Source organism: Labrus bergylta, chromosome 8 (genome assembly GCF_963930695.1).
Source record: "Labrus bergylta chromosome 8, fLabBer1.1, whole genome shotgun sequence".
Taxonomy (NCBI): domain Eukaryota; kingdom Metazoa; phylum Chordata; class Actinopteri; order Labriformes; family Labridae; genus Labrus; species Labrus bergylta.
Genome location: NC_089202.1, coordinates 31,684,363 through 31,706,580, shown reverse-complemented (window position 1 = coordinate 31,706,580; position 22,218 = coordinate 31,684,363). Strand labels below are relative to the sequence as shown.

The window sequence follows — 22,218 nt, the reverse complement described above, 5'->3', positions numbered from 1 at the left end:
TGATGATAAGCATCATTCTGACTCCGCTCAAATGATTCATTCAAATCTAAAGCTTTATATTTCATGCAAACCCAAACACCTGACGACCAGAGTCTCAGGTAAATGAGGTCAGAAGAGCGACGCAGGAGGAAGGCCACGCTACAGACAAATAACATCGATATCATCATCCTGTCAGAACAAAAGTGAAGGTTTTTATTATGTGAGAAAAAACAAAACAAATCCTGGGTGAGGTTACCTGAGGTGGGACTGTCTGTCCAATCAGAGAGCAGCAGTCTCTTTATTCATTGCTCGGGGCCATCCTTTTGTTTCCCGTCCTCTCACGCTGAAGAGATTTTAAAACTTTTTAAAACACTTTTATTTTTCCATTTTTAAAAAGCTTGTGAGGAACTTTCGTTTTGTGTTGATTTTGGCGCCCCCTGTGGACAAAGAGAAAACATCATCACAAATGTGTCATTTTATAAATATTCTGGATTTGATTCTGTTTTTCTTGCTCTGTTGTTTAAAACTCGTCTCTGCCTGACTTTGTATAATCGCAGTGCTGTTGTCATGCACTTGAAGCCGCTCAGTGTTGATTTGATTAAAACGGTCATTATGAAAACTCGGCTGGAGCTCTGCATGTTCTCTAAACAAATCGTCTCTGGAAACGCCGTCAGACACGATGAATAATGAAATGGTTCTCCTGATATTTATCTGCTGTGTCATAAGAACGGAGCAGTGTGGATCTTTGAGAGTAAAGATTCTGACCCCCGTCGCCTCCCCATCCTGACCCCCGTCGCCTCCCCGTCCTGACCCCCCTGTCCTCCCCGTCCTGACCCCCCTGTCCTCCCCGTCCTGACCCCCCTGTCCTCCCCATCCTGACCCCCCTGTCCTCCCCATCCTGACCCCCGTCGCCTCCCCGTCCTGACCCCCGTCGCCTCCCCGTCCTGACCCCCGTCGCCTACCCATCCTGACCCCCCTGTCCTCCCCGTCCTGACCCCCCTGTCCTCCCCGTCCTGACCCCCCTGTCCTCCCCATCCTGACCCCCGTCGCCTCCCCGTCCTGACCCCCGTCGCCTCCCCGTCCTGACCCCCCTGTCCTCCCCGTCCTGACCCCCGTCGCCTCCCCGTCCTGACCCCCCTGTCCTCCCCGTCCTGACCCCCGTCGCCTCCCCGTCCTGACCCCCCTGTCCTCCCCGTCCTGACCCCCGTCGCCTCCCCGTCCTGACCCCCGTCGCCTCCCCATCCTGACCCCCGTCGCCTCCCCGTCCTGACCCCCCTGTCCTCCCCGTCCTGACCCCCGTCGCCTCCCCGTCCTGACCCCCGTCGCCTCCCCGTCCTGACCCCCCTGTCCTCCCCGTCCTGACCCCCGTCGCCTCCCCGTCCTGACCCCCGTCGCCTCCCCGTCCTGACCCCCCTGTCCTCCCCGTCCTGACCCCCATCGCCTCCCCATCCTGACCCCCCTGTCCTCCCTGTCCTGACCCCCGTCGCCTCCCCGTCCTGACCCCCCTGTCCTCCCCGTCCTGACCCCCGTCGCCTCCCCGTCCTGACCCCCCTGTCCTCCCCGTCCTGACCCCCCAGCCTCCAAAGTCTGGCTCTTTCATGTCACTCTCTCTGTCACTCTCTCTCTTTCATGTCAATAATGACCTGTCCCACAGAGCGCCCCCTACAGGCCAGGTGATTTGCAGTGTCTTCTGAATGTGAGTTGTTTGGTTCATGTACTGCAGCACGTTTGATGTTTGTTTCAGTCATGTTTGTTCTGTTTGATGGTGAAAGATCGTACTCAAATAAATAACGCTGTGAATATTCAGAAGAAGAAGAAGCATCAGCAGTGTCAGAAATGAATCCTTTTATCATCAATTTAAGAGAAACAAGATAAGAAATAACCCGAGTCAATCTTTAACTAAGAAGAACAAAACAGCTTTGATAAGAACTGTTACACTCAGTCCAGCAGGGGGCGGTAATGCCCGTATGAGCTGCTTTAAGCTCAAAACAAAGAAGAAGAATAAGTCCCCGCCCACAATCTGCAGGAAAATAGAGACAAAGAAGAAGAAGTCTTCGTTAGAGTTTCTCTTCTTTAACTCAGCGGAAAGAGTTCAAACATTAACTTCACTGACAGTAAAGAAACTACCGAGCAAACACCGGAATAATGACGTCACCGGAAGGAACATAACCGATGACACGGTGAGTTACTGTACCGAGAGCTAGCTTAGCTTAGCATCACCTCTCAGGCTGTGGTTCACTCCGACAGAGTGAAAAATATCATCTCATGATTTTTTTCATACTGATCTTTAGACTAATTTATAAGTTACTGACCAGTTCAACTTATTTCCCTGTATAATGTTTTTAAATGCACAAAAACTGAGCAGACAAGTTTAATCTATTTGAAAAACATCTTTGTAGGAGGTCTGGAGGTCTCTCACCCAGAACATCTTTAACAACAGAAATGTCTTTCTCTCAATTTGATCAATATTTATGAACAATTTGAAGGTTTTCCTCACCACTTTGAAATGATGATTTAGTTATGTGTCCTCTTTTTATGTTCATCAGGAACATTTTCACACAGTGATGCATTCATTTAAAAAGTTCTTGTGTTTCTGTTCTGTTTTAGCCCTGCAGAGTTCCTCCAGCTGGAGCTTCATACAGGCTCTGCAGACTTTGTTGTTTTTATGACATCATTGGACTAACTTTAGTTTAGTTTATATATAATCAAACATAATACAGAATGTGTTCATTCTGTGACACATGATCAAAGTAAGTTTTACTGACAGAAGACTTTAATTCATAGAGGGGGCGGGACATTGTTGATTGACAGACAGACAGTCACCATGGTTACTCACTCTCACCTGCCTGCTGCTTTGTAACGTCGTTTAGTGTAATCCCTATAGGTTCAGTTATCACAACAGGTGAGCTTCAGGTGGAGAAGCTTGATAAGTAACTTTTAAAAACTGAGAGAGAGCAGAAAACACCGACAGCAACATTTGAAACACCGGGGTTATATCTCCCCTCACTGTCTGTCTGAGCTCCTCTCTGTCTGACTCTCTGCAGACTGTTAACGTCTCTCCGGCTCCTTAAACGGTTTCTTGTGTCGCTCTCCGAGATGTAAACTTAACTGTGCACACTATGCAGAGAAGTTAACTGTTGCTCACAGCGTGTCGGTTTGGAAACATATCAGAACATTTGCATATAACCGAGATGGAGTTGTTTTTGCAGACTTTACTTTTAAGTTTTGTTTTCACCGCTGCGGAGCAAAAAATCCTTCACGATCTAAGATTGTTATATCACCCACCACTGACAGAGCCACTGTGGGCTGTCTCCTTGGTTTCCTTGTTTTGTTAGGCTGAAACAGTAACCTGTAGTGTTACGTCTGTCTTCCACAGACGATGCCCAATCTGAGTCACTGAATGCAATCAGGTTCAGATCTTCCTCGCTTTTCTTAAAACACAGTTCATAGTCATTTGTGCCTTTGAGATACCTTAACACATGCTTAGCAGCCACCAAGTCTTCTGCTTTTGGATTTGCCAGTGTTTGAGATAGTTTACTAACTGGTGCAAGTCATGGCATAAATCAAACTGCCCACAATATCACCATACTCTTTGGGATTAACGGTCTCATTTTTGTTCCATTGGTGTATACCTTGGTTTACATTCTGACATTCCAAATCTTTCTAGCATCTTTTTGATGTAATTTGTCTGGTTCATTTTGATTTCTCCTTTCTTTTGCTCAAACTGTATTCCAAGGAAATATGATATTTCCCCCAAGTCTTTCATGTTGAATTTAGATTTCAGAGTATCTTTGAATCTGGTCAACAGATCATTATCACTGGCTGCATTGATCATGTCGTCCACCCATATGATGACAAGAATGGTACCTTTTTCTGTCTGTTGTCTGTAAACACAGTGATCGTTTGGATTTCTTTCTAACCCATTTTGCTCTAGATAATCATTTAGTACCAATTTCTCCCAGATTGTTTCAGGCCATAAAGCGATTTCTTTAGTTTGTATACTAATTTTTCTTCAGTATCTGATGTTACTCTGAAACCTTCTGGTTGTTCCAAGAAGAGTTCTTCTGTATTGGGGCATGCAAATATGGCGTCTTAACATCCATCTGATGTATGATGAGGTCATTTTGAACCGCTATCTGCATCAGCACTCAAACTACTGTAATGTTTGCTGTTTCCTGATAGTCTATTCCTTCTGTCTGACTGTATCCTTTCTCTACATTTTTCCTTATCTCATTGTCTAGCTTTAAAGATTTTTCCATTCTCTGCATGTTCTTTGAGGGCATATACCCATTTTCCTCCTACTGTATTTCTACCTTTAGGTAATGGTGTCAGTTCAAATGTGTCGTTTTCTTTAAGTGAGTTGATCCCTTCTGTCATGGCGTGCTTCCATCGAAGCGCCTCTGGAGACTTCAGGGCTTTACTATAAGTTTGTGGAACTCCACATACTGCCCTGTAACAATAATCATCCTCTTTACAGTTTGAAGTGTAATCTTCTCTCCTTGGATAGCCTTTGTTTTGGCTTTGTTTTTCCTCCTCATCTGTATTCTCTTTAAGTTCTGATACTTCTGTATCATCTGTTTCTGCATGCTCCTTATTTTCATGTAATACCTGATTTTCTGTGCTATCTTCGTCCTGGGGCACATCAACATTGTTTTCACTGTCAGACTTTCTGTGTTCATATGTCTGTATTTCTGAGTCACGTTTGTTTGTTTGTGTCTGTTGTTCAACACTGTTCTGTGTTTCTGTACCTTTTCCATTTCTGGGTTGTAAACCAGGTAAGCTGTACTGTTCTTACTGTATCCCACAGAGACGTGAAGCCAATAGCGATCTTTCTCTCTCTCTCTCTCTCGTAGTAGGAGAGCGATATTTATACAGAATTTCACAGAGCAACATAAGGACCTCATTTCCTGTATTTGAGACTTAGGACAGCACTCTCCCATACAGCTGAGGTGTCTGATATATGGGATAAAGGTCAGTGCTGCTCCTTCTTACAATGTGTCAGACAACATCTGGAAAGTGTTTGTATCTGAGACCGGTATAGGGCCCCCCAAAGTGGAATGTATGCGTTGGGGCCCTGTGTTGGAGAATTACCAAATATGGAAGTTGTATGGAGGGGTGCTGTTCTGGGTCCCAAAAAGGAAATAGATGTGGTTCTGTGAAATTCTGTATTTAAATATCACTGTCCTTCTATAACCCTTTTCACACATACAGAAATCTCCTGAAAAACTCCAGAGATTTGGCTACCTGGAGGTTCTTTAGGCTATGTGTGAACGCAAACAGACACATTTTTTGCGCGGACTTTACCCAGAGTTTATCCGACCCCTAGTGTATTATCCACAGAATATCTGAGTGAGTCTGAACGCGGCCGAATATACTCCGGAGATTTTCATTTTCATCCAATAGAAAGAGAATGACGTTTATATAGTGACTGTCTAAAGTGTCTGCCCGCGACCTCTACGATCTCCGTGCACGTAATTAAACGTCTACATTCTGTTCCCAAGACACCATAACTAAATCAAGACACCATAACTAAATCAAGACATCACAACCAAATCAAGACACCACAACTAAATCAAGACACCATAACTAAATCAAGACACCATAACTAAATCAAGACACCATAACTAAATCAAGACACCATAACTAAATCAAGACACCATAACTAAATCAAGACACCATAACTAAATCAAGACATCATAACCAAATCAAGACACCATAACTAAATCAAGACACCATAACTAAATCAAGACACCATAACTAAATCAAGACATCACAACCAAATCAAGACACCACAACTAAATCAAGACACCATAACTAAATCAAGACACCATAACTAAATCAAGACACCATAACTAAATCAAGACACCATAACTAAATCAAGACACCACAACTAAATCAAGACACCATAACTAAATCAAGACACCATAACTAAATCAAGACACCATAACTAAATCAAGACACCACAACTAAATCAAGACACCATAACTAAATCAAGACACCATAACTAAATCAAGACACCATAACTAAATCAAGACATCATAACCAAATCAAGACACCATAACTAAATCAAGACACCATAACTAAATCAAGACACCATAACTAAATCAAGACACCATAACCAAATCAAGACACCACAACCAAATCAAGACACCATAACCAAATCAAGACACCATAACCAAATCAAGACACCATAACTAAATCAAGACACCACAACCAAATCAAGACACCATAACCAAATCAAGACACCATAACTAAATCAAGACACCATAACCAAATCAAGACACCATAACCAAATCAAGACACCACAACCAAATCAAGACACCATAACTAAATCAAGACACCATAACTAAATCAAGACACCATAACTAAATCAAGACACCATAACCAAATCAAGACACCACAACCAAATCAAGACACCATAACTAAATCAAGACACCACAACCAAATCAAGACACCATAACTAAATCAAGACACCACAACCAAATCAAGACACCATAACTAAATCAAGACACCATAACTAAATCAAGACACCATAACTAAATCAAGACACCACAACCAAATCAAGACACCATAACTAAATCAAGACATCACAACCAAATCAAGACCAGGTCGCCCTGAAATCCTGGCTGCACTAGTTTCCTGTTAGGGGCTGGTGACAGCATAGGGTCAAGTGAAAAGTCACATAACTTGCTTTTGTGTTGAGATAACAGTTTAAAGAAGATACAAATTACATATTTTAATGTTTGGTGTCCTTACTTAAAAAATGACAGACTTTGATATACATACCTTTTGAATTTTTGTTTTAATTTCCGCCTAAACTACATGTGTGTTTAAGTGTGAAAAATTCAAAAATTGAAAATGGTATTGATAAAAATGTTGCATAATTGAAACTAATAACTATCTGTGAACATCCTGTCCAAATTTGGTGAAATTCTGATTCCCAGAGATACATGTGATAAGGCTAGAGCTGTCCCATTTGGAGAAGCCCTAATTTGACCTATTTTCGTTTTTTTGGTAAGATGCATAAAACATCCAAAAAAAGTTATTTTTATTTTTTAAATATTTTTATACAACCATCCGTTTCATAAAGGGGTTCATAAGGGGTATCTCAACTTTTAGGGGCCCAAGTTCCTCTACTTATGAGTGATACATCGTCATTGGTTTCAGCTTGCCTGATGATTTATCTAACACCAACAGAAAGTCCTTTGTTCAGAGGGAACTGATTTAGGATCATGCTGTACCCAGATCCTGAGGAGTGTTCCTGTTGGAGATACAGACCAAAGCCATACAGAGAAACAGTTTTTAATTGCTAAATGACGCACGAACATCCTAATCTTTTAAGTTCAAATGAGGACGACAGACAGATAGTATTTTTCCACTAAATTAATAAAAAAAAACATTTTAAATCATCGATGTGTTCAGGGCGGGTTTATAACGACTAACCTGCGCACTGATGAGTGAAAATAATTTCCCCTAATGAGCTCAACTGTGCTTCCTGAAGTAAATAACCCCGTTCAAATCCTCCTGTGACATTTCACAAAACCCCGATACTCTGGTTCTGCTCTCCTGCAGACCTCGTCCTCCTTCACATTTAAATCTAATTTCTGACACAATGTTTTGGTCAGTTTGGAGCTACTAGAACCAGATGATGAACCTTACGTCTCCATGGTAACCAAACACTGACTCAACTTAAGTTACAGACGAACTGTGCTGGTTGGGTTTAGTGAGGACTCTGAAGAGTCCACACCACGTTCAGGTTCTGATGTGAGGAAAGAGGAAAGAGGGTGAAGGAGGAGCGTCCAGAAACACGACCACACGGTGAACTTGATCCTCGAGATGAAGCGTGGAGACGAATCAAACGACTTCAACTTTGGATCATTAAGATTCCTTTTGGCTTTACAGGTTTCAGGGACGTTGTTTGTTGGTGTTTCACATTAAGACGTTCGTCTGTCTCTGTGTTCCAGGATACGACCTCTCACCTCCTCACCATGGAGACGCCAGCCGCACCAGGAAACACTTTGAGAATGCAGGTAAGTCAAAGTCTCATAGGACCGCCAGGGTTACAAAACAAAAAGATCAGAAATATACTGTCCTGCCCACCTCACTTACCTTCCTCCTCCCTTACATCTATCCTTCCTCTCCTTCCCCTCCTCCTGTCCACCTCCTCTCTGCTCCTCCTCCTTCTCCTTCCTATCCCCTCTGCCCTCTTTCCCCTCTCTGTATGATCTCTCCTCCTCCTCTTCCCTCCTCCTCCTCTTCCTCTTGTCCCCCTCCTCCTCTCGCCCCCTCCTCCTCCTCCTCTCTCCTCCTCGTCTCTCCCCCTCCTCGTCTTCTCCTCAGTGTGACAGCTCCTCCTCCTCTTCCTCCTCCTCATCCTCTTCCTCCTCTTCATCTTCCTCCTCCTCGTCTCCTCAGTGCTGCAGCTGTGACAGCTCCTCCTCCTGTGTTTGGTGTGTGGACTGTAGTGAAGCTCTGTGTGGAAGCTGTTTGTCGGCTCATCGCAGAGTGACGATCACCAGATCTCACCAGATCCTTGACAAGCCGCCTGCAGGTACGACAACGATCCACTGAGACTTCATTAAGAACAGTTCAAATAGCAGCTCCTGACAATGATCCACTGAGACTTCATTAAGAACAGTTCAAATAGCAGCTCCTGACAACGATCCACTGAGACTTCATTAAGAACAGTTCAAATAGCAGCTCCTGACAATGATCCACTGAGACTTCATTAAGAACAGTTCAAATCAGTTCAAACATCTCATAGAGGTTCCAGCAGCTCCTGAATCCTCTCAGCTCTCAAACATCCCACAATCTGATGAAACCTGATCAACTCTGGTTCTTCTTTATATATGTATTATTAGTGTTAAACATGTTTCATATGATCACAGCTCCTTAGTCTGCTCTTATTAAAACTCAATAAAAAGACAGATAGGAGTGACCACGCCAGCACCAAGGCCGAGACCGGCTGTGCGGTTCATTTGGACCGTGGAAAAGAGAGAAAGACGAGTCCTCCACTTGGTATCACGAGAGAGGAGGGCACAAAGTGCTGCGGCTTTTAAAAATCCCCTTTGAGTCTGCTGAAGTCAGCTGTGAGGATCCTCCTGCAGACCGTCTGTTACGACTTCCTCTAGAGAGTCCAGTTTGATCGTCTCCATGGTTACAGAGAGGAGCATGGTTTCTCTTCCTTCTGGGTTTTCAGTTTGTAGTTGCTGAGTAATAATCTCTGAGTGAGTCTAGTTGCAGTCCTGCAGTTGGTGACCCTGAAAGATCCCCAGTCCTCGTCCGTGTCCTCATCGGGTCTCTTAGCCCCCCCCCCCCCCCCCCCCCCCCCCCCCGTCCTCAGATGTCCGCCATGGCTTCCTTAACACAAACGAGCAGAGTATGAGGCGTAAACGCAAACTGGCGCCTGAACACCGCTAACACACATACACCATAACTGCTCCTGGCGGCGTGATGTTAAACGCTCTTCTTGACCATCCTCTGTCATCTTTGTTTCTGTGACCAGGCGCAATCAGGACTCCGCCCACAAAGTACTGCAAGCTCCACCCCTCTGAGCCGCTCAAACTCTTCTGCTTCACCTGTCACCATGTCACCTGCCGGGACTGTCAGCTCATCGATCACAAGAACCACAGGTACGTCTGCTCCAGGCTCCTCGCTCACACACAGAGACGGTTACCATGGTTACACATCACACCAATAATAACTCCTTAAAGACCCCGCCTCATAGAGCGACGCCGCAATAAGGTAGGAACAAGTTTAAGAGATTTTAATGTTTTTTCTCTGCGACATCTGGACGCTCCCACGTGTGACTTCTGAAACTGTTTCACGTCTTACAAAAGGACATGTTGAGATTTATAATCCAAAGAGGTATAATGTCGAGGAGCCGACGCGATGATAACTTTCAGCTTAGCCGAACAAAAATACGCCATGCAGGTAGCAGTCTGTAACATTTTCTTCCTCTTCCTCCTCCTCCTCCTCTCTCTCTTCTTCCTCCTCTTCCTCCTCTCTCTCTTCCTCCTCCTCCTCTCTCTCTTCCTCCTCCTCCTTTTCTCAGGTATCAGTTTATCAGCGAGGCATTGGACAAAATTAAGAAGCAGGTGGACCACTTGATTCATCCATTCAGAGTGCAGACTGACACGGTGAGGCGGAGCCTGCAGGACATGGAGACCAGGTACCAGCTGAGCTCATTCCTCCTTAAATCAGAGAGCTGAGCTCATTCCTCCTTAAATCAGAGAGCTGATCTCTCTCGTTGTGTTTCAGGCTGCGGGACATCTCAGAGAGCGAGGCTCAGCTGGAGGCGGAGCTGAGTCAGGCTCACATCATCCTGACTCAGCACATGAAGAACCGGACTCAGGAGATCCTGAATAAGGTCAAGGTAAGAGGTCCAGGACTTTATTAGTCCAGTCTATTATTGTTACATCACAGGGTCAGACTGCATCACCATGGCAACGGACTCCCCTCTGTAACGCCTCTGAAGACGGTACGGGGGGGGGGGGGGGGGGGGTCACTTTGTCCCTCCATTATGAATCCACCAAATTCAGATTGTAGGGCCAAACGTCACCGGGACGTAAATATCACAGCTTGATACGCCGTCATGGAATCAATATAACGGACGAAGACGTGATGACGGCTGAGATCAGTTACGCCACTTCTGAAAAAAATTCTGATAATAGACGTCTGTAAAGACCCTGACACACCGAGGAGGTCGTTGGTGGTCGGACCGTCGATGAGCGGTCGTCGCCCTCGTTTTTGAGGTGTGTCCGGCTCCGCCGCTACCGTCGACCTTTTTTCACCCGATTCACCATCTTGAATCAGAGTCAGTTGACATGGTCGCTGAGAGGGAGCTCTCCGATTGGCTGTTGGGAGGTTTCATTTCTCTCCAGCTCTCCTCTCAGGTTCAGTAAAGCCTCTTGAGCATGTCTCTGTAGTCTCCATGCTTTCACCCATTAGTGAGGTTTCTCCTTATTTGTCTCCTCCTCCTCTTCTTTTCTTTTTCCACTAAAAGACCAAGAGCTGACAACGCCAGCGCCATCTTCTACTTTTTATCAGACTCCATTAGTAGACGACCTATAATACGAGAGGTGACCGACAGCGGTGTGAAAATGGTCTTCTTGTATCATAAACAACAGACTACCGCCCCCTGCTGGCATGGAGAGTTACTTCCTCTCACTGCAGAACGTACGTGGTGATTGGCCATCGGCTGTAGTCTTTGTGGTGTGTTCAAGTGCAACTTTTTTGCCAAGATGTGAGGCGGCCTTCGTCAACACTAGTTCTTTGCCGCCTCCTTGGTGTGTCAGGACCTTAACAAAGAGCCAACAGTCCAACTGGATCCTGGCTCTTCATGGATCCAACAGGTGTAGCGTAATTAATTTATTAAGATATCATATCTTTTTTAAACCTCGGGACACCACCTCACAGAGAAAGGACATTAATATTACTTGTCGTAATTAATTAATCAGTCAGTTTCATATCTTGAAGGAAGTAAATTCTAGAAATGTTTAAACCAGAAAACACACACAAAGTTCTGTTCTTGTTTAAATGAAAGCGAGTTTACTGAATAAGATTAAGAATAAGAATCTAAACATATATACGTCACCATATATTCATTTCGATATTTTTTCTCTCAGATCCACGTTGATGTAGGTTCATATATTTAGACAAACATTTCTATCAGATCCACGTTGATGTAGGTTCATATATTTAGACAAACATTTCTATCAGATTCATGTTGAGATGAAAATCACACCACCTGGGAACATCCTCAGTTAATCCCAGCCTGTAGGTGAACAAAAACATGTTATACAGTCAACATTCTTAATAAGACATATTAATAAAGTAGATATAATAACACCTTCTATAGCTAATATCAAAGAGTATACTTTATAACACGTTTAAATGTATAATTATGAAGGTTACGTATTCATGGATATTCTAACACTAGATGGCAATAGTGCTCCACGTCAAATTCCTATTAAAACTATAGTAACTGTTATTTGTATTCTAAACATCAGATTTTGAGTTTAAAAAGATTATTGCAATACACTCAATGTGACAATTACAAATATCTAGATGAAGAAAGACATAAATGTTCATTTGATGCAGAATTGAACGCTGTGGTTTAATCAGTTCTCCAGCAGTCCTTCAACAGATGGTCAATTTTTTTGACTTTGCAGAGACTGGTTTCGGTCACAGTTCAGGTCTTTGGGGTCAATTCATAGACAGCAGAGTGTTTCCGCTTGGTTGTTTACTCAAGGTGTTGTAAAAGTTTATAATATTCTGTCCTCCAGAGCCTGTCTGAGAGGGAGACTTAAATTATTGATCAGTTCCTTTGTTTCTTGGTAAAACGTTACCAAGATATTAATCCACAGTCCTGAGTCCTGCAGAGAGAGAGGTTGTGAAACGTGGCTGCTAATATCAGATGCACAGGTCTCACCTGAGTGTTACCTGAGTGTTACCTGAGTGTTACCTGAGTGTTACCTGAGTGTTACCTGAGGCTCTGTTCTCCTGACAGAACATCGAGGTCCTCATGTCTGAGGTGTGATTCCCCCCCCCCCCCCCCCCCCCCCCCCCCACAGGGCCGACTCTCCTCATGCAGAGCAAATGTTCCCATCACAGTGAGGGTGTTCACTCATGCTTTTAACATCCGACACTTCTGATTGGGTTAGAGTGTACCGCTCCGAGCACCCGTGTCTTCAGCAACCTTACTGAGGACAAGATCACACTAGCAGAGTTGTCCCGCACCGTGCTTAATGCTGCATTCAGGTGCTGGTCGGGTGATCCAAGTTTATGAGTTTGGAAGTCGTTCTTCCGATTTCAGTGTGTTCAAGTGATTTCAGGTCGAAAAGTAGGAATCAACAACAAAAAACAGCATTGATGCTACGTAGAAGAAGATCAGTGAAATGTCACTGTTTAAAGTGATATTTGATGAGGCGCTGGTGGCGTCCCATGGATGGAGGCTGTAGTCCTCCAAGCGGGTGGCCCAGGTTCAGATCTGACCTGTGGCTCCTTTCCTGCATGTTGTTCCCTACTCTCTCTCTTTCTCTCTCTCTCTCTCCCATTTCTGACTATCTACTGTCCTATCTCTACAATGAAGGCACAAAAATAAATCTTATATATCTTATATATAAAAAAAGAAAAGTTATATTTGAGCTCATTGTGTGTTGTGTCTCCTCATTGTGTGTTGTTTGTGTGCTTGAGCAGGAGGTGAGTGAGCAGGAGAGCCAGCAGATCAGAGTGAGGATGATGAAGCTGAAGCTGATGCAGCAGCATCGACAGATGCTTTTGGCTGAAGCAGAAGCAGCCAAAAACAGAGACCTGTCCCAACTGCTTCACTTTGCCGCTCAGGTAAGAATCACACCTGCAGTGTTGTATGGATCCCTGCAGGGCTCAGGTAAGCATCACACCTGCAGTGTTGTATGGATCCCTGCAGGGCTCAGGTAAAGAAATATAAAAAGCTTTTTGTGAATCCATTCCGATGAGTTACAAACCGTATGCATGCATTAGCATTCTGCTGGCTTGCTTACCTGATTTACAAACAGCTTTTTCTGTCTTACCTGGGCTCAGGAGCGTTGCAGTAAAATTAACGTGTTCCTAAAGAAGATTCCACGAGTAGGCCATCACAAGGTCACATGAGCGACAGGTACTCAAGTACTAAAACCCAAGATGCAATGCATTGATAAGAGAAGACCAAGCAGCAACCTCCAGTGTTTAAAAATGAAGCCGTTGCTGAAGTGTAAAATCCTGTAGTTCCTGGAGTGTCCACTAGAGGCTGGCTGCAGAAGCACAGGAAGTCACATACACATCCATTCTAAAAAACCTGTTTTTACAGCAGATATGAACATGTTTACAGCCTGGTTCAAAAAACCAAATAGGTGTGATTAGCTCATGACTCGATGGACACACACTGTACGGGGGGTGAATGTTTTGATGACTCATCAGTTTTGATTTGATGAAGGATAAGAGTTATTCACAATAAGGCGTGTAGCTGACCTGATTGACAGGTGGGCGCTCAGCTCCAGCTCTCAGCCTGTCGTTAGGTTGACTGAAAGTTAGACTGAGACAGCATTTCCAGCATGGAGACCGCCATCGATGGGACTCCAGCGCCCCCTGCAGGAACAGATGGGTGACATCACTCAGGCTTCAAACATTCATAATTACAGTTTGTGGTAAAATTGCACAAAAGAACAAAAAGGGACCTATGACAACCTTGATCCCTTCCCCCTAAAATACCACACAGTAAGATTGATTCTACAAACCAGACGTTTGACCTTGATTTGATTTTAGTTCAAATCCAACGACATCAATACCTGTTTTGATACCATGGCAACAGAAATTGCAGTTAACTTCTGCATATTTGTGCAATTTAGACAGTGCTCTCTCTTTTCTCTCACATCAGCACCGAGTTTAAAATATGGAGGAAGATCGAAAGTTTTTTTTAAATTATCTATAAAATCACAAAGTTCATAACATTTAAAACTTTAGGCTACAAAAAAACATCAGACTATCCAACAACCTTATTCTGCTGTGGGTTAAATGGACTCTTTGTGACCAGGTCCGTCTCCTCTCTGCAGGTTCAGTTTCTGACAAAAAAGCTCCCTGTTCAGGACTTGTATCCTCCTCAGAACATGGTTCACCTGAAGGTCATCACCGACAAACCGTCTCTGGAGGCCATTTTGAACTTTGGTAGGTCAAAGTGATGTTACATTTCCATGATGGTCAGTTGTTACAAAAACTAAATGATAAAAACAGAGGTGACTGAAATGCACGCGTTGATGGACGTCTCTTGTAAAATATGAACCTTCTGAAGTCGTTGTTTATCACTTTTCTGCTTGTTGTCGAAGTTTTTCTTTAAGAAGTTTCATGTTTGTTTTTGCAGGTAAACTTCAAGTTGGATCGGTCCCGTTTTCCGTCGATCCACCTCCCCCTCAGAACACATACGACCCGGCTCAGTCGTCGGCTCCAAGTTCATGCTCCCTCCCCACCTCCCTCCACTGCTCCTCCTCAGCCAGACCTTCTACCTCCACGGTCCCGGTCCTGGTTCCGGCTCAGACCGCGGGCACAAACGTAAAACAGTTGATGCCTAAAAGTCAACCCCAGCCTGTGGGTACACCCTTTGTCCTACAGCCTGCCCCCTCAGCCAGCAATGTCCTCGCAGTAGTCTTGAACCAGAAGACCGCCCCCCCTCAGAACCAGCCCTCCTTGGTCCAGCTGGCCGACGCTCTGAACGCGTACCAGATGTCAGGCATGACGGTTCCCTTCAGCACGCCTCAGCTGCCTTTGCTGCTCAATCAGAATTTTTCTTACGCCCAGCCTGGATTAGCTTGGTCCAGTAAACGAGAGACAAGCAACCACACTGCTGTAAATAAGCAGAACCTCGGCAGTAATCAAATACTCTTTGTAAGGACTACAGGGACCACTGCTGGACCAAGTCACTGTGCGCCACAACAACAAACACCACGCCACGTACCATCGCTGGCACACCATCCATTGCAAGACCAACATCCATTACTGAACCAAAAACTAACACAACACCACCAACCATTGCCAGTCCACAAACAAACACCAGACCACCAACCATTGCCAGTCCACAAACAAACACCAGACCGCCAACCATTGCCAGTCCACAAACAAACACCAGACCACCAACCATTGCCAGTCCACAAACAAACACCAGAGCACCAACCATTGCCAGTCCACAAACAAACACCAGACCACCAACCATTGCTAGTCCACAAACTAACACAACACCACCGGCCATTGCCAGTCCACAAACAAACACCAGACCACCAACCATTGCCAGTCCACAAACAAACACCAGACCACCAACCATTGCCAGTCCACAAACAAACACCAGACCACCAACCATTGCTAGTCCACAAACAAACACCAGACCACCAACCATTGCCAGTCCACAAACAAACACCAGACCACCAACCATTGCCAGTCCACAAAAAAACACCAGACCACCAACCATTGCCAGTCCACAAACAAACACCAGACCACCAACCATTGCTAGTCCACAAACTAACACAACACCACCGGCCATTGCCAGTCCACAAACAAACACCAGACCACCAACCATTGACAGTCCACAAACAAACACCAGACCGCCAACCATTGCCAGTCCACAAACAAACACCAGACCACCAACCATTGCCAGTCCACAAACAAACACCAGACCACCAACCATTGCCAGTCCACAAACAAACACCAGACCACCAACCATTGCCAGTCCACAAACAAACACCAGACCACCAACCATTGCCAGTCCACAAACAAACACCAGACCACCAACCATTGCCAGTCCACAAACAAACACCAGACCACCAACCATTGCCAGTCCACAAACAAACACCAGACCACCAACCATTGCCAGTCCACAAACAAACACCAGACCACCAACCATTGCCAGTCCACAAACAAACAGAAGACTGGGATTCACTGCCAGTCCGCAAACTAAAGACAGACAAGCACATATTGTTAGGCAACACATCATTTAAACAGCTTGTAATGCAAGACCCCAAACAAACTGAAGTTCCCCAGCCACGCCAAGAAAACCACTTATTTTGGGACCACAAACAAACACCAGGAAACCAATCGTGGCAACAACAGAAACAATCACCAAACCCTGAACCGTTGCAGGGAAATGAACCGATGCGAGTCCTCACATCAATACCACTCAAACACATGCTGCTACTAGTCCCCAAACAATCACAAGATGAACCACCATCGCTAGAAGTTCAACCATCGGCAGTCCCCAAACAATCACAAGATGACCCACCATCGCTAGAAGTTCAACCATCGGCAGTCCCCAAACAATCACAAGATGACCTACCATCGCTAGAAGTTCAACCATCGGCAGTCCCCAAACAATCACAAGATGACCTACCATCGCTAGAAGTTCAACCATCGGCAGTCCCCAAACAATCACAAGATGACCCACCATCGCTAGAAGTTGAACCATTGGCAGATCAAAAACAATTACCAGACCGAAAACCGTTGCTGGCACACCAAATGTCACCAGTCCTCAGTGAGACCACAGACATCCAGCCATTGCCAGACAGCAAACAAACACCTCAACACCAACCACTGCAGGATAAACCCTCTCCTGATATCAGCCCCTGCTCCTCCTCTGAGAAACCCCATCAGCCCAGTGTTGTGGTGAAGGCAGTGGCAGACTCTGCCTGTGACAGCAGTGTGCAGCAGGTGACGCCGAGGCATCAGGAGCCTGCAGAGAACGAGCCCACATCCACCGTGTCTGAAGACCCAGAGCCTTCAGAGACACCCTCGACACCAGAAGTATTGGACAGTGACACTGAGGAGCCGAGCTCTTCAAACTGCCAGGACTTCAAACTGAGCCTATGGCAGCCCAGAGTTTCTCTGGACCGACTGCCTCTCGCTCTGCCCAAACCTGGGGGTCCCCTTCCCAGCTTTCTTCTGGTCCCTGGCGATGCTGAAGATGAGTTTTATCTGGAAGAACTGAGCGAGGACTCTGAGGTAGGTCGTCCATGAATCATCACATTTAAAGATTGTTTTTGTAGTTCATTATCTGACAACGCAGGATGACACAATGATTTGTAGCTAACGTGACATTTCTCTGCTTGGGTTACAGTCGCATGATGATGACATCACAGATGACGACTCAAAGCCACTGTCGCACGATGATGACATCAAAGATGACGACTCAAAGCCACAGTCGCACAATGATGACATCACAGATGACGAATCAAAGCCACTGTCGCACGATGATGACGTCACAGATGATGACGTCACAGATGATGACGTCACAGATGATGACGTCACAGATGATGACGTCACAGATGACGACTCAAAGCCACAGTCGCATGATGATGACTTCACAGTTTGCTACACAGAGCCGCTGTCGTCCCCAGACTCTCCTCCGACCCTGCAGACCGTCAGCTGCTCTGCCTGCGGATCGGCCAACGGGTCGATCATCTGCTCGGCGTGCGGTCGAGGATACCACCGAGACTGTCACGTTCCCACCGTTGGATGTGACATCTGGTGAGAATCAACACACAGTTATTCATTTATTAAATGATCCGCCCCCCACAAGAATCTTTATTTACAGAATCTATTTAAATAGTAGACTCTGAATCCCGAGCCTGTATTTTATTTGAAAAATGTTCTGACCAATCAAGTACCAGCAGGCTTTGACAAGGAAAAAAACAACCAAAAAACAAAACAAAAATACAAAAATGACGAGGACAGTACAAAGAAGAAGTAATGTTGGGGGGGGGGGGGGGGTTAGTGGTTGTAGGCAGTGTTGAAGAGGTGAGTTTTTAGGGATTTCTTGAAGGAGGTGAGTGAGGGGAGGGGTCTCTGTTGTTTTTAGGGAGTGAGTTCCAGAGGGTGGGAGCGGCAATGGAGAAGGCCCTGTCCCCCCCAGGACATCAGTTGGTCCTGCAGGGGGGGGGACAGGAGGTTTGCATCCGCAGACCTGAGAGTGTGGGTGGAGGAGCTCAGACAGGAAGGGGGAGGAGCCAGGTTGTGGAGGGCTTTGTAGGTGATGATGAGGAGTTTTGAAGTTGATACACTGGGGGGGATGGGGAGCCAGTGGAGATCATGAAGAACAGGGTTGATGTGGTCTCTGGTGCGGGAGTGTGTGAGGAGACAAGCAGCTGAGTTCTGAATGTATTGGAGTTTCTTGAGTGAGTGTGATGGTGAGCCGTAGAGGAGACTGTTGCAGAAGTCTAATCTGGAGGTGATGAAAGTGTAGGCGAGGGTCTCGGCAGCTGAAAATGAGAGGGATGGGCGGAGGCGGGCAATGTTTCTGAGGTGGTAAAAGGCTGTTTTGACACCAAGGTTACGGATGTGGGGGGAAGGGAGCACTGTAGAGCCATCGATGGTGAGGGAGAAGTTGTTGGTGGATTTGATGAGGGATTTGGGGCCGATGATAATGACTTCTGATTTGTCGCAGTTGAGTTTGAGAAAGTTGGTTTGAAGCCAAGATTTTATTTCAGTGAGGATTGAGTGAGTGATGGCTGAGGTGGCGATGTAGAGCTGGATGTCGTCGGCAAAGCAGTGAAACTGGAGTTCATGGCTCCGGATGATGTGGCCAAGGGGGAGCATGTACATGATGAAGAGGAGGGGACCTAGTACAGAACCTTGGGGAACACCTTGGGAGAAAGGAGCAGTGTGGGATTTGCAGTGGTTTATGCTGATGAACTGGTATCTGTTGATGACATCATCGATCAGTTTGTTTCTCAGGTTCAGACGTCTGAAGGGATCCAGAGTTTGGCCTCTGTGTGACTTATTATTTACAGTTAAACTGAGACTCGCAGGAAACTGATGAACGGGCGCCTCTCTGAGAGACGTTTGTTCAGCAGACGTATCCGAAAGGGGCGGTTTCACTTTGCTTTTGATCTGAACACTGTCGCTGCTCACATTGAATACTGGACTGTAAACCAAACAGTGCACAGAGAAAGGGAGTCTCTCATTTTACATTAGCGATGCATTGGGTCAACTTCGGTATCGGACGATATCGTCACTGATGTCGGCAAATAATGTGGCATGAGCCGACGTCAGTGGAAGATCTTTAATTGTTGTTCCAAGTCAATTTAATTCTGACATCTAGAACACATAACGACTGATCAGAGACGAGGTCACCTGTTGGACAAACTCAAACATGAGAGAACATGTTGCATTCTGGGAGTCTGACACCAAAAGAAGTCCTGAAACAATCACCCTGATTTCCCCAATCGGTGCATCTCCACTTCATTTATATTTCCCGTTTCAGGAATAGAGATTCAAAAGAGACAGAAACCAAAAACCATCAACTGTATATCTACTCTCCACTGGATAGACCCCTGAGACCCTCTCCGGGTTTCCTGAGAGTTTGAAACGGTGTGTCTGACTGTCGCTCCTCTTTGTCTCTCAGGATGGAGTGGACCTGTTCACTGTGTCAGGACCTGAGTGACCCCTCAGACCCCCACAGCTGGGACAGACCACAGAGAGCTGAGAATCTCAGTCTGCAGGACCAGAAGGTCAGAGCCCCCCCACCACACACACACACACACACACACACACACACACACACACACACACACACACACACACACACACACATTAGAGGTATGTGAAAACATGTTGACCTTCAGACTCTTTTTCTTAAAACAGATAAAAACACGTCTGATGATGTCTCCCTGTTTCCTCCTTTCTGGTGTTTTTTCTCTCTCCTGATTCGTCATTGTGACGTCGGTGTTGATCTTGTGTGTTGTGTTCTTTTCACAGAGGTGTGAGAGTCTGCTGCTCTACCTGAAGGTCGAAGGCTGCTCTTTACTTTCTAAGGTCAGTGCGTCTTTAAGCTTTAAAGACAGAATGATCAACATGTTCCACATAAATAAATCATAAAGTCTGTCCTGTGTAAATGTGTCTCTGAGTCCTGACTGTCTACAATGAGGGAGAAGCTCGAGTCCTGCTGGCTGTGTTGTTGTCAGAGCCGTGTTTACATGGACGGGACGGCCGGCTCCTCCCCTTGTGTATAAAAGCTGTTTTAGTCAAGAACTAGAGAGAAGAAGAAGAACATACTCACTGATTATTTGGATGTTAGTAAGAGTTTTTAGATCACGCTCATTCTGTGTCTGTTTACATGAAATGTGAAGCTACGAGCTAACTAAAGAGCGCTAACATTAGCATGCTAACACAACAATGTGAAGCTACGAGCTGACTAAAGAGCGCTAACATTAGCATGCTGACACGACAATGTGAAGCTACGAGCTAACTAAAGAGCGCTAACATTAGCATGCTAACACAACAATGTGAAACTACGAGCTAACTAAAGAGCGCTAACATTAGCATGCTAACACAACAATGTGAAGCTACGAGCTAACTAAAGAGCGCTAACATTAGCATGCTAACACAACAATGTGAAGCTACGAGCTAACTAAAGAGTGCTAACACTAGCATGCTAACACAACAATGCAGGACACAGCTATAGAAGCTACGAGCTAACTAAAGAGCGCTAACATTAGCATGCTAACACTTCCTGTTCAGGTTTTGCACACTTCCTCCAGCAGGTGGCGCTGTAACAGTCTGATGTGTGTGTTGTTTATGTTTCAGATGGATTGGGTGTGGTCTCGTCTGAAGACGATGTCCGAGCGCCTGACTCGGCGGCGCCACCCGGAGTACGAGGCGTCTGCAGAGCTGATCTACGACGTCTGGAGGCTCTTGCAAGACGCAGCACGGGTACGAACAACGGCAACATCAAAGGTCATGATCACATCACAAACGATCATTTACAAACAATCTGATGTTTTTCAAATGAATCAGCTGATCGATGTCGTGCTTCCTGTTGTCTCGTTTCCAGGACGACGACAGCGTAAACACACTGATGGAGAATTTTAAGAACAAGGTGACGGAAGCTTTCAGCTCCGATCTTAATAGTCCAAGGCGCCGCGCACACACCCAGCACGCTGTGATGTCACAGACGGAGCAGGTGTCTGAGGGGTCAGAGGTCATTGAGGTGGTCGACGATGAGTGTGAGCTGAAGAACGCGAGGAAGAGGCTCGGGGATTTCTCCGACCTGAATGAAGTCAAGAAGAGGAAGACGGACAACATGACTTTACCTCCTTCAAGGTCAAAACAAACGCCACCCAGTGGCTTCATCAGCTGAGGCATTCTGGGAGTTGAAGTTCAGTCAGTGTTAAACCTTTGACAGGAGAGACGAGACTTTTTAAACGTCACAGTTTTGATGTTTGCAGGTCATTCAAAAAACGTTTTTTATCAGCTGATGCACGAACTTTATCGACAAAGATTCAGGCTCGCCAGCTGAGTCATCAGACTCACACGTGCATGTTTGTTTTTCATTTCTTTTTGTACTTGAATAATTTTGTGTAATAAACAACCTGTTGTCATACCTGTCGCTCCACCTGTGCGCTCTCTCTGTGGTCGTGGCGTGCTGAACTACTCTGCTCGGCCCTCCAGGAGGCGCCGTGTCTCCCCCAGAATCTTAACATTCAATATGATTCTAGTAAAAATCCAACCATATCCATATTCTAACTTTGTCTGCAGTCTTTGATGATCCAGTGTTAGACCTGTGAGAGACCCTCCCCTCCTCGCACTGTGTGTGTGTGTGTGTGTGTGTGTGTGTGTGTGTGTGTGTGTGTGTGTGTGTGTGTGTGTGTGTGTGTGTGTGTGTGTGTGTGTGTGTGTGTGTGTGTGTGTGTGTGTGTGTGTGTGTGTGTGTGTGTGTGTGTGTGTGTGTGTGTGTGTGTGTGTGTG

The 22,218-nt window shown here is 45.5% G+C and overlaps 1 protein-coding gene across 1 annotated transcript; it reads left to right on the top strand.

The window, feature by feature from the left end:
- Window positions 1–1,946: 1,946 nt before the first annotated feature.
- On the top strand, window positions 1,947–21,853 carry trim33l (tripartite motif containing 33, like). Its single transcript, XM_065957959.1, has 14 exons — window positions 1,947–2,159; window positions 7,944–8,009; window positions 8,320–8,530; window positions 9,485–9,611; window positions 10,034–10,150; window positions 10,240–10,354; window positions 13,180–13,323; window positions 14,550–14,661; window positions 14,855–17,475; window positions 17,591–18,000; window positions 19,877–19,982; window positions 20,230–20,286; window positions 21,058–21,183; window positions 21,305–21,853. Exons 1-14 carry the CDS (start codon window positions 1,947–1,949, stop codon window positions 21,608–21,610), a joined length of 4,731 nt encoding a protein of 1,576 aa, XP_065814031.1. The 3' UTR covers window positions 21,611–21,853.
- The last annotated feature ends 365 nt before the right edge of the window (window positions 21,854–22,218 follow it).

Bases quoted from the DNA above. Each gene is read 5' to 3' on its own strand.
- trim33l (XM_065957959.1), top strand. From the start codon at position 1,947: ATGAGCTGCTTTAAGCTCAAAACAAAGAAGAAGAATAAGTCCCCGCCC. The intron at 8,010-8,319 runs GTAAGTCAAAGT...TCTTCTCCTCAG, and splicing joins GAAACACTTTGAGAATGCAG to TGTGACAGCTCCTCCTCCTC. The intron at 8,531-9,484 runs GTACGACAACGA...TTCTGTGACCAG, and splicing joins CCTTGACAAGCCGCCTGCAG to GCGCAATCAGGACTCCGCCC.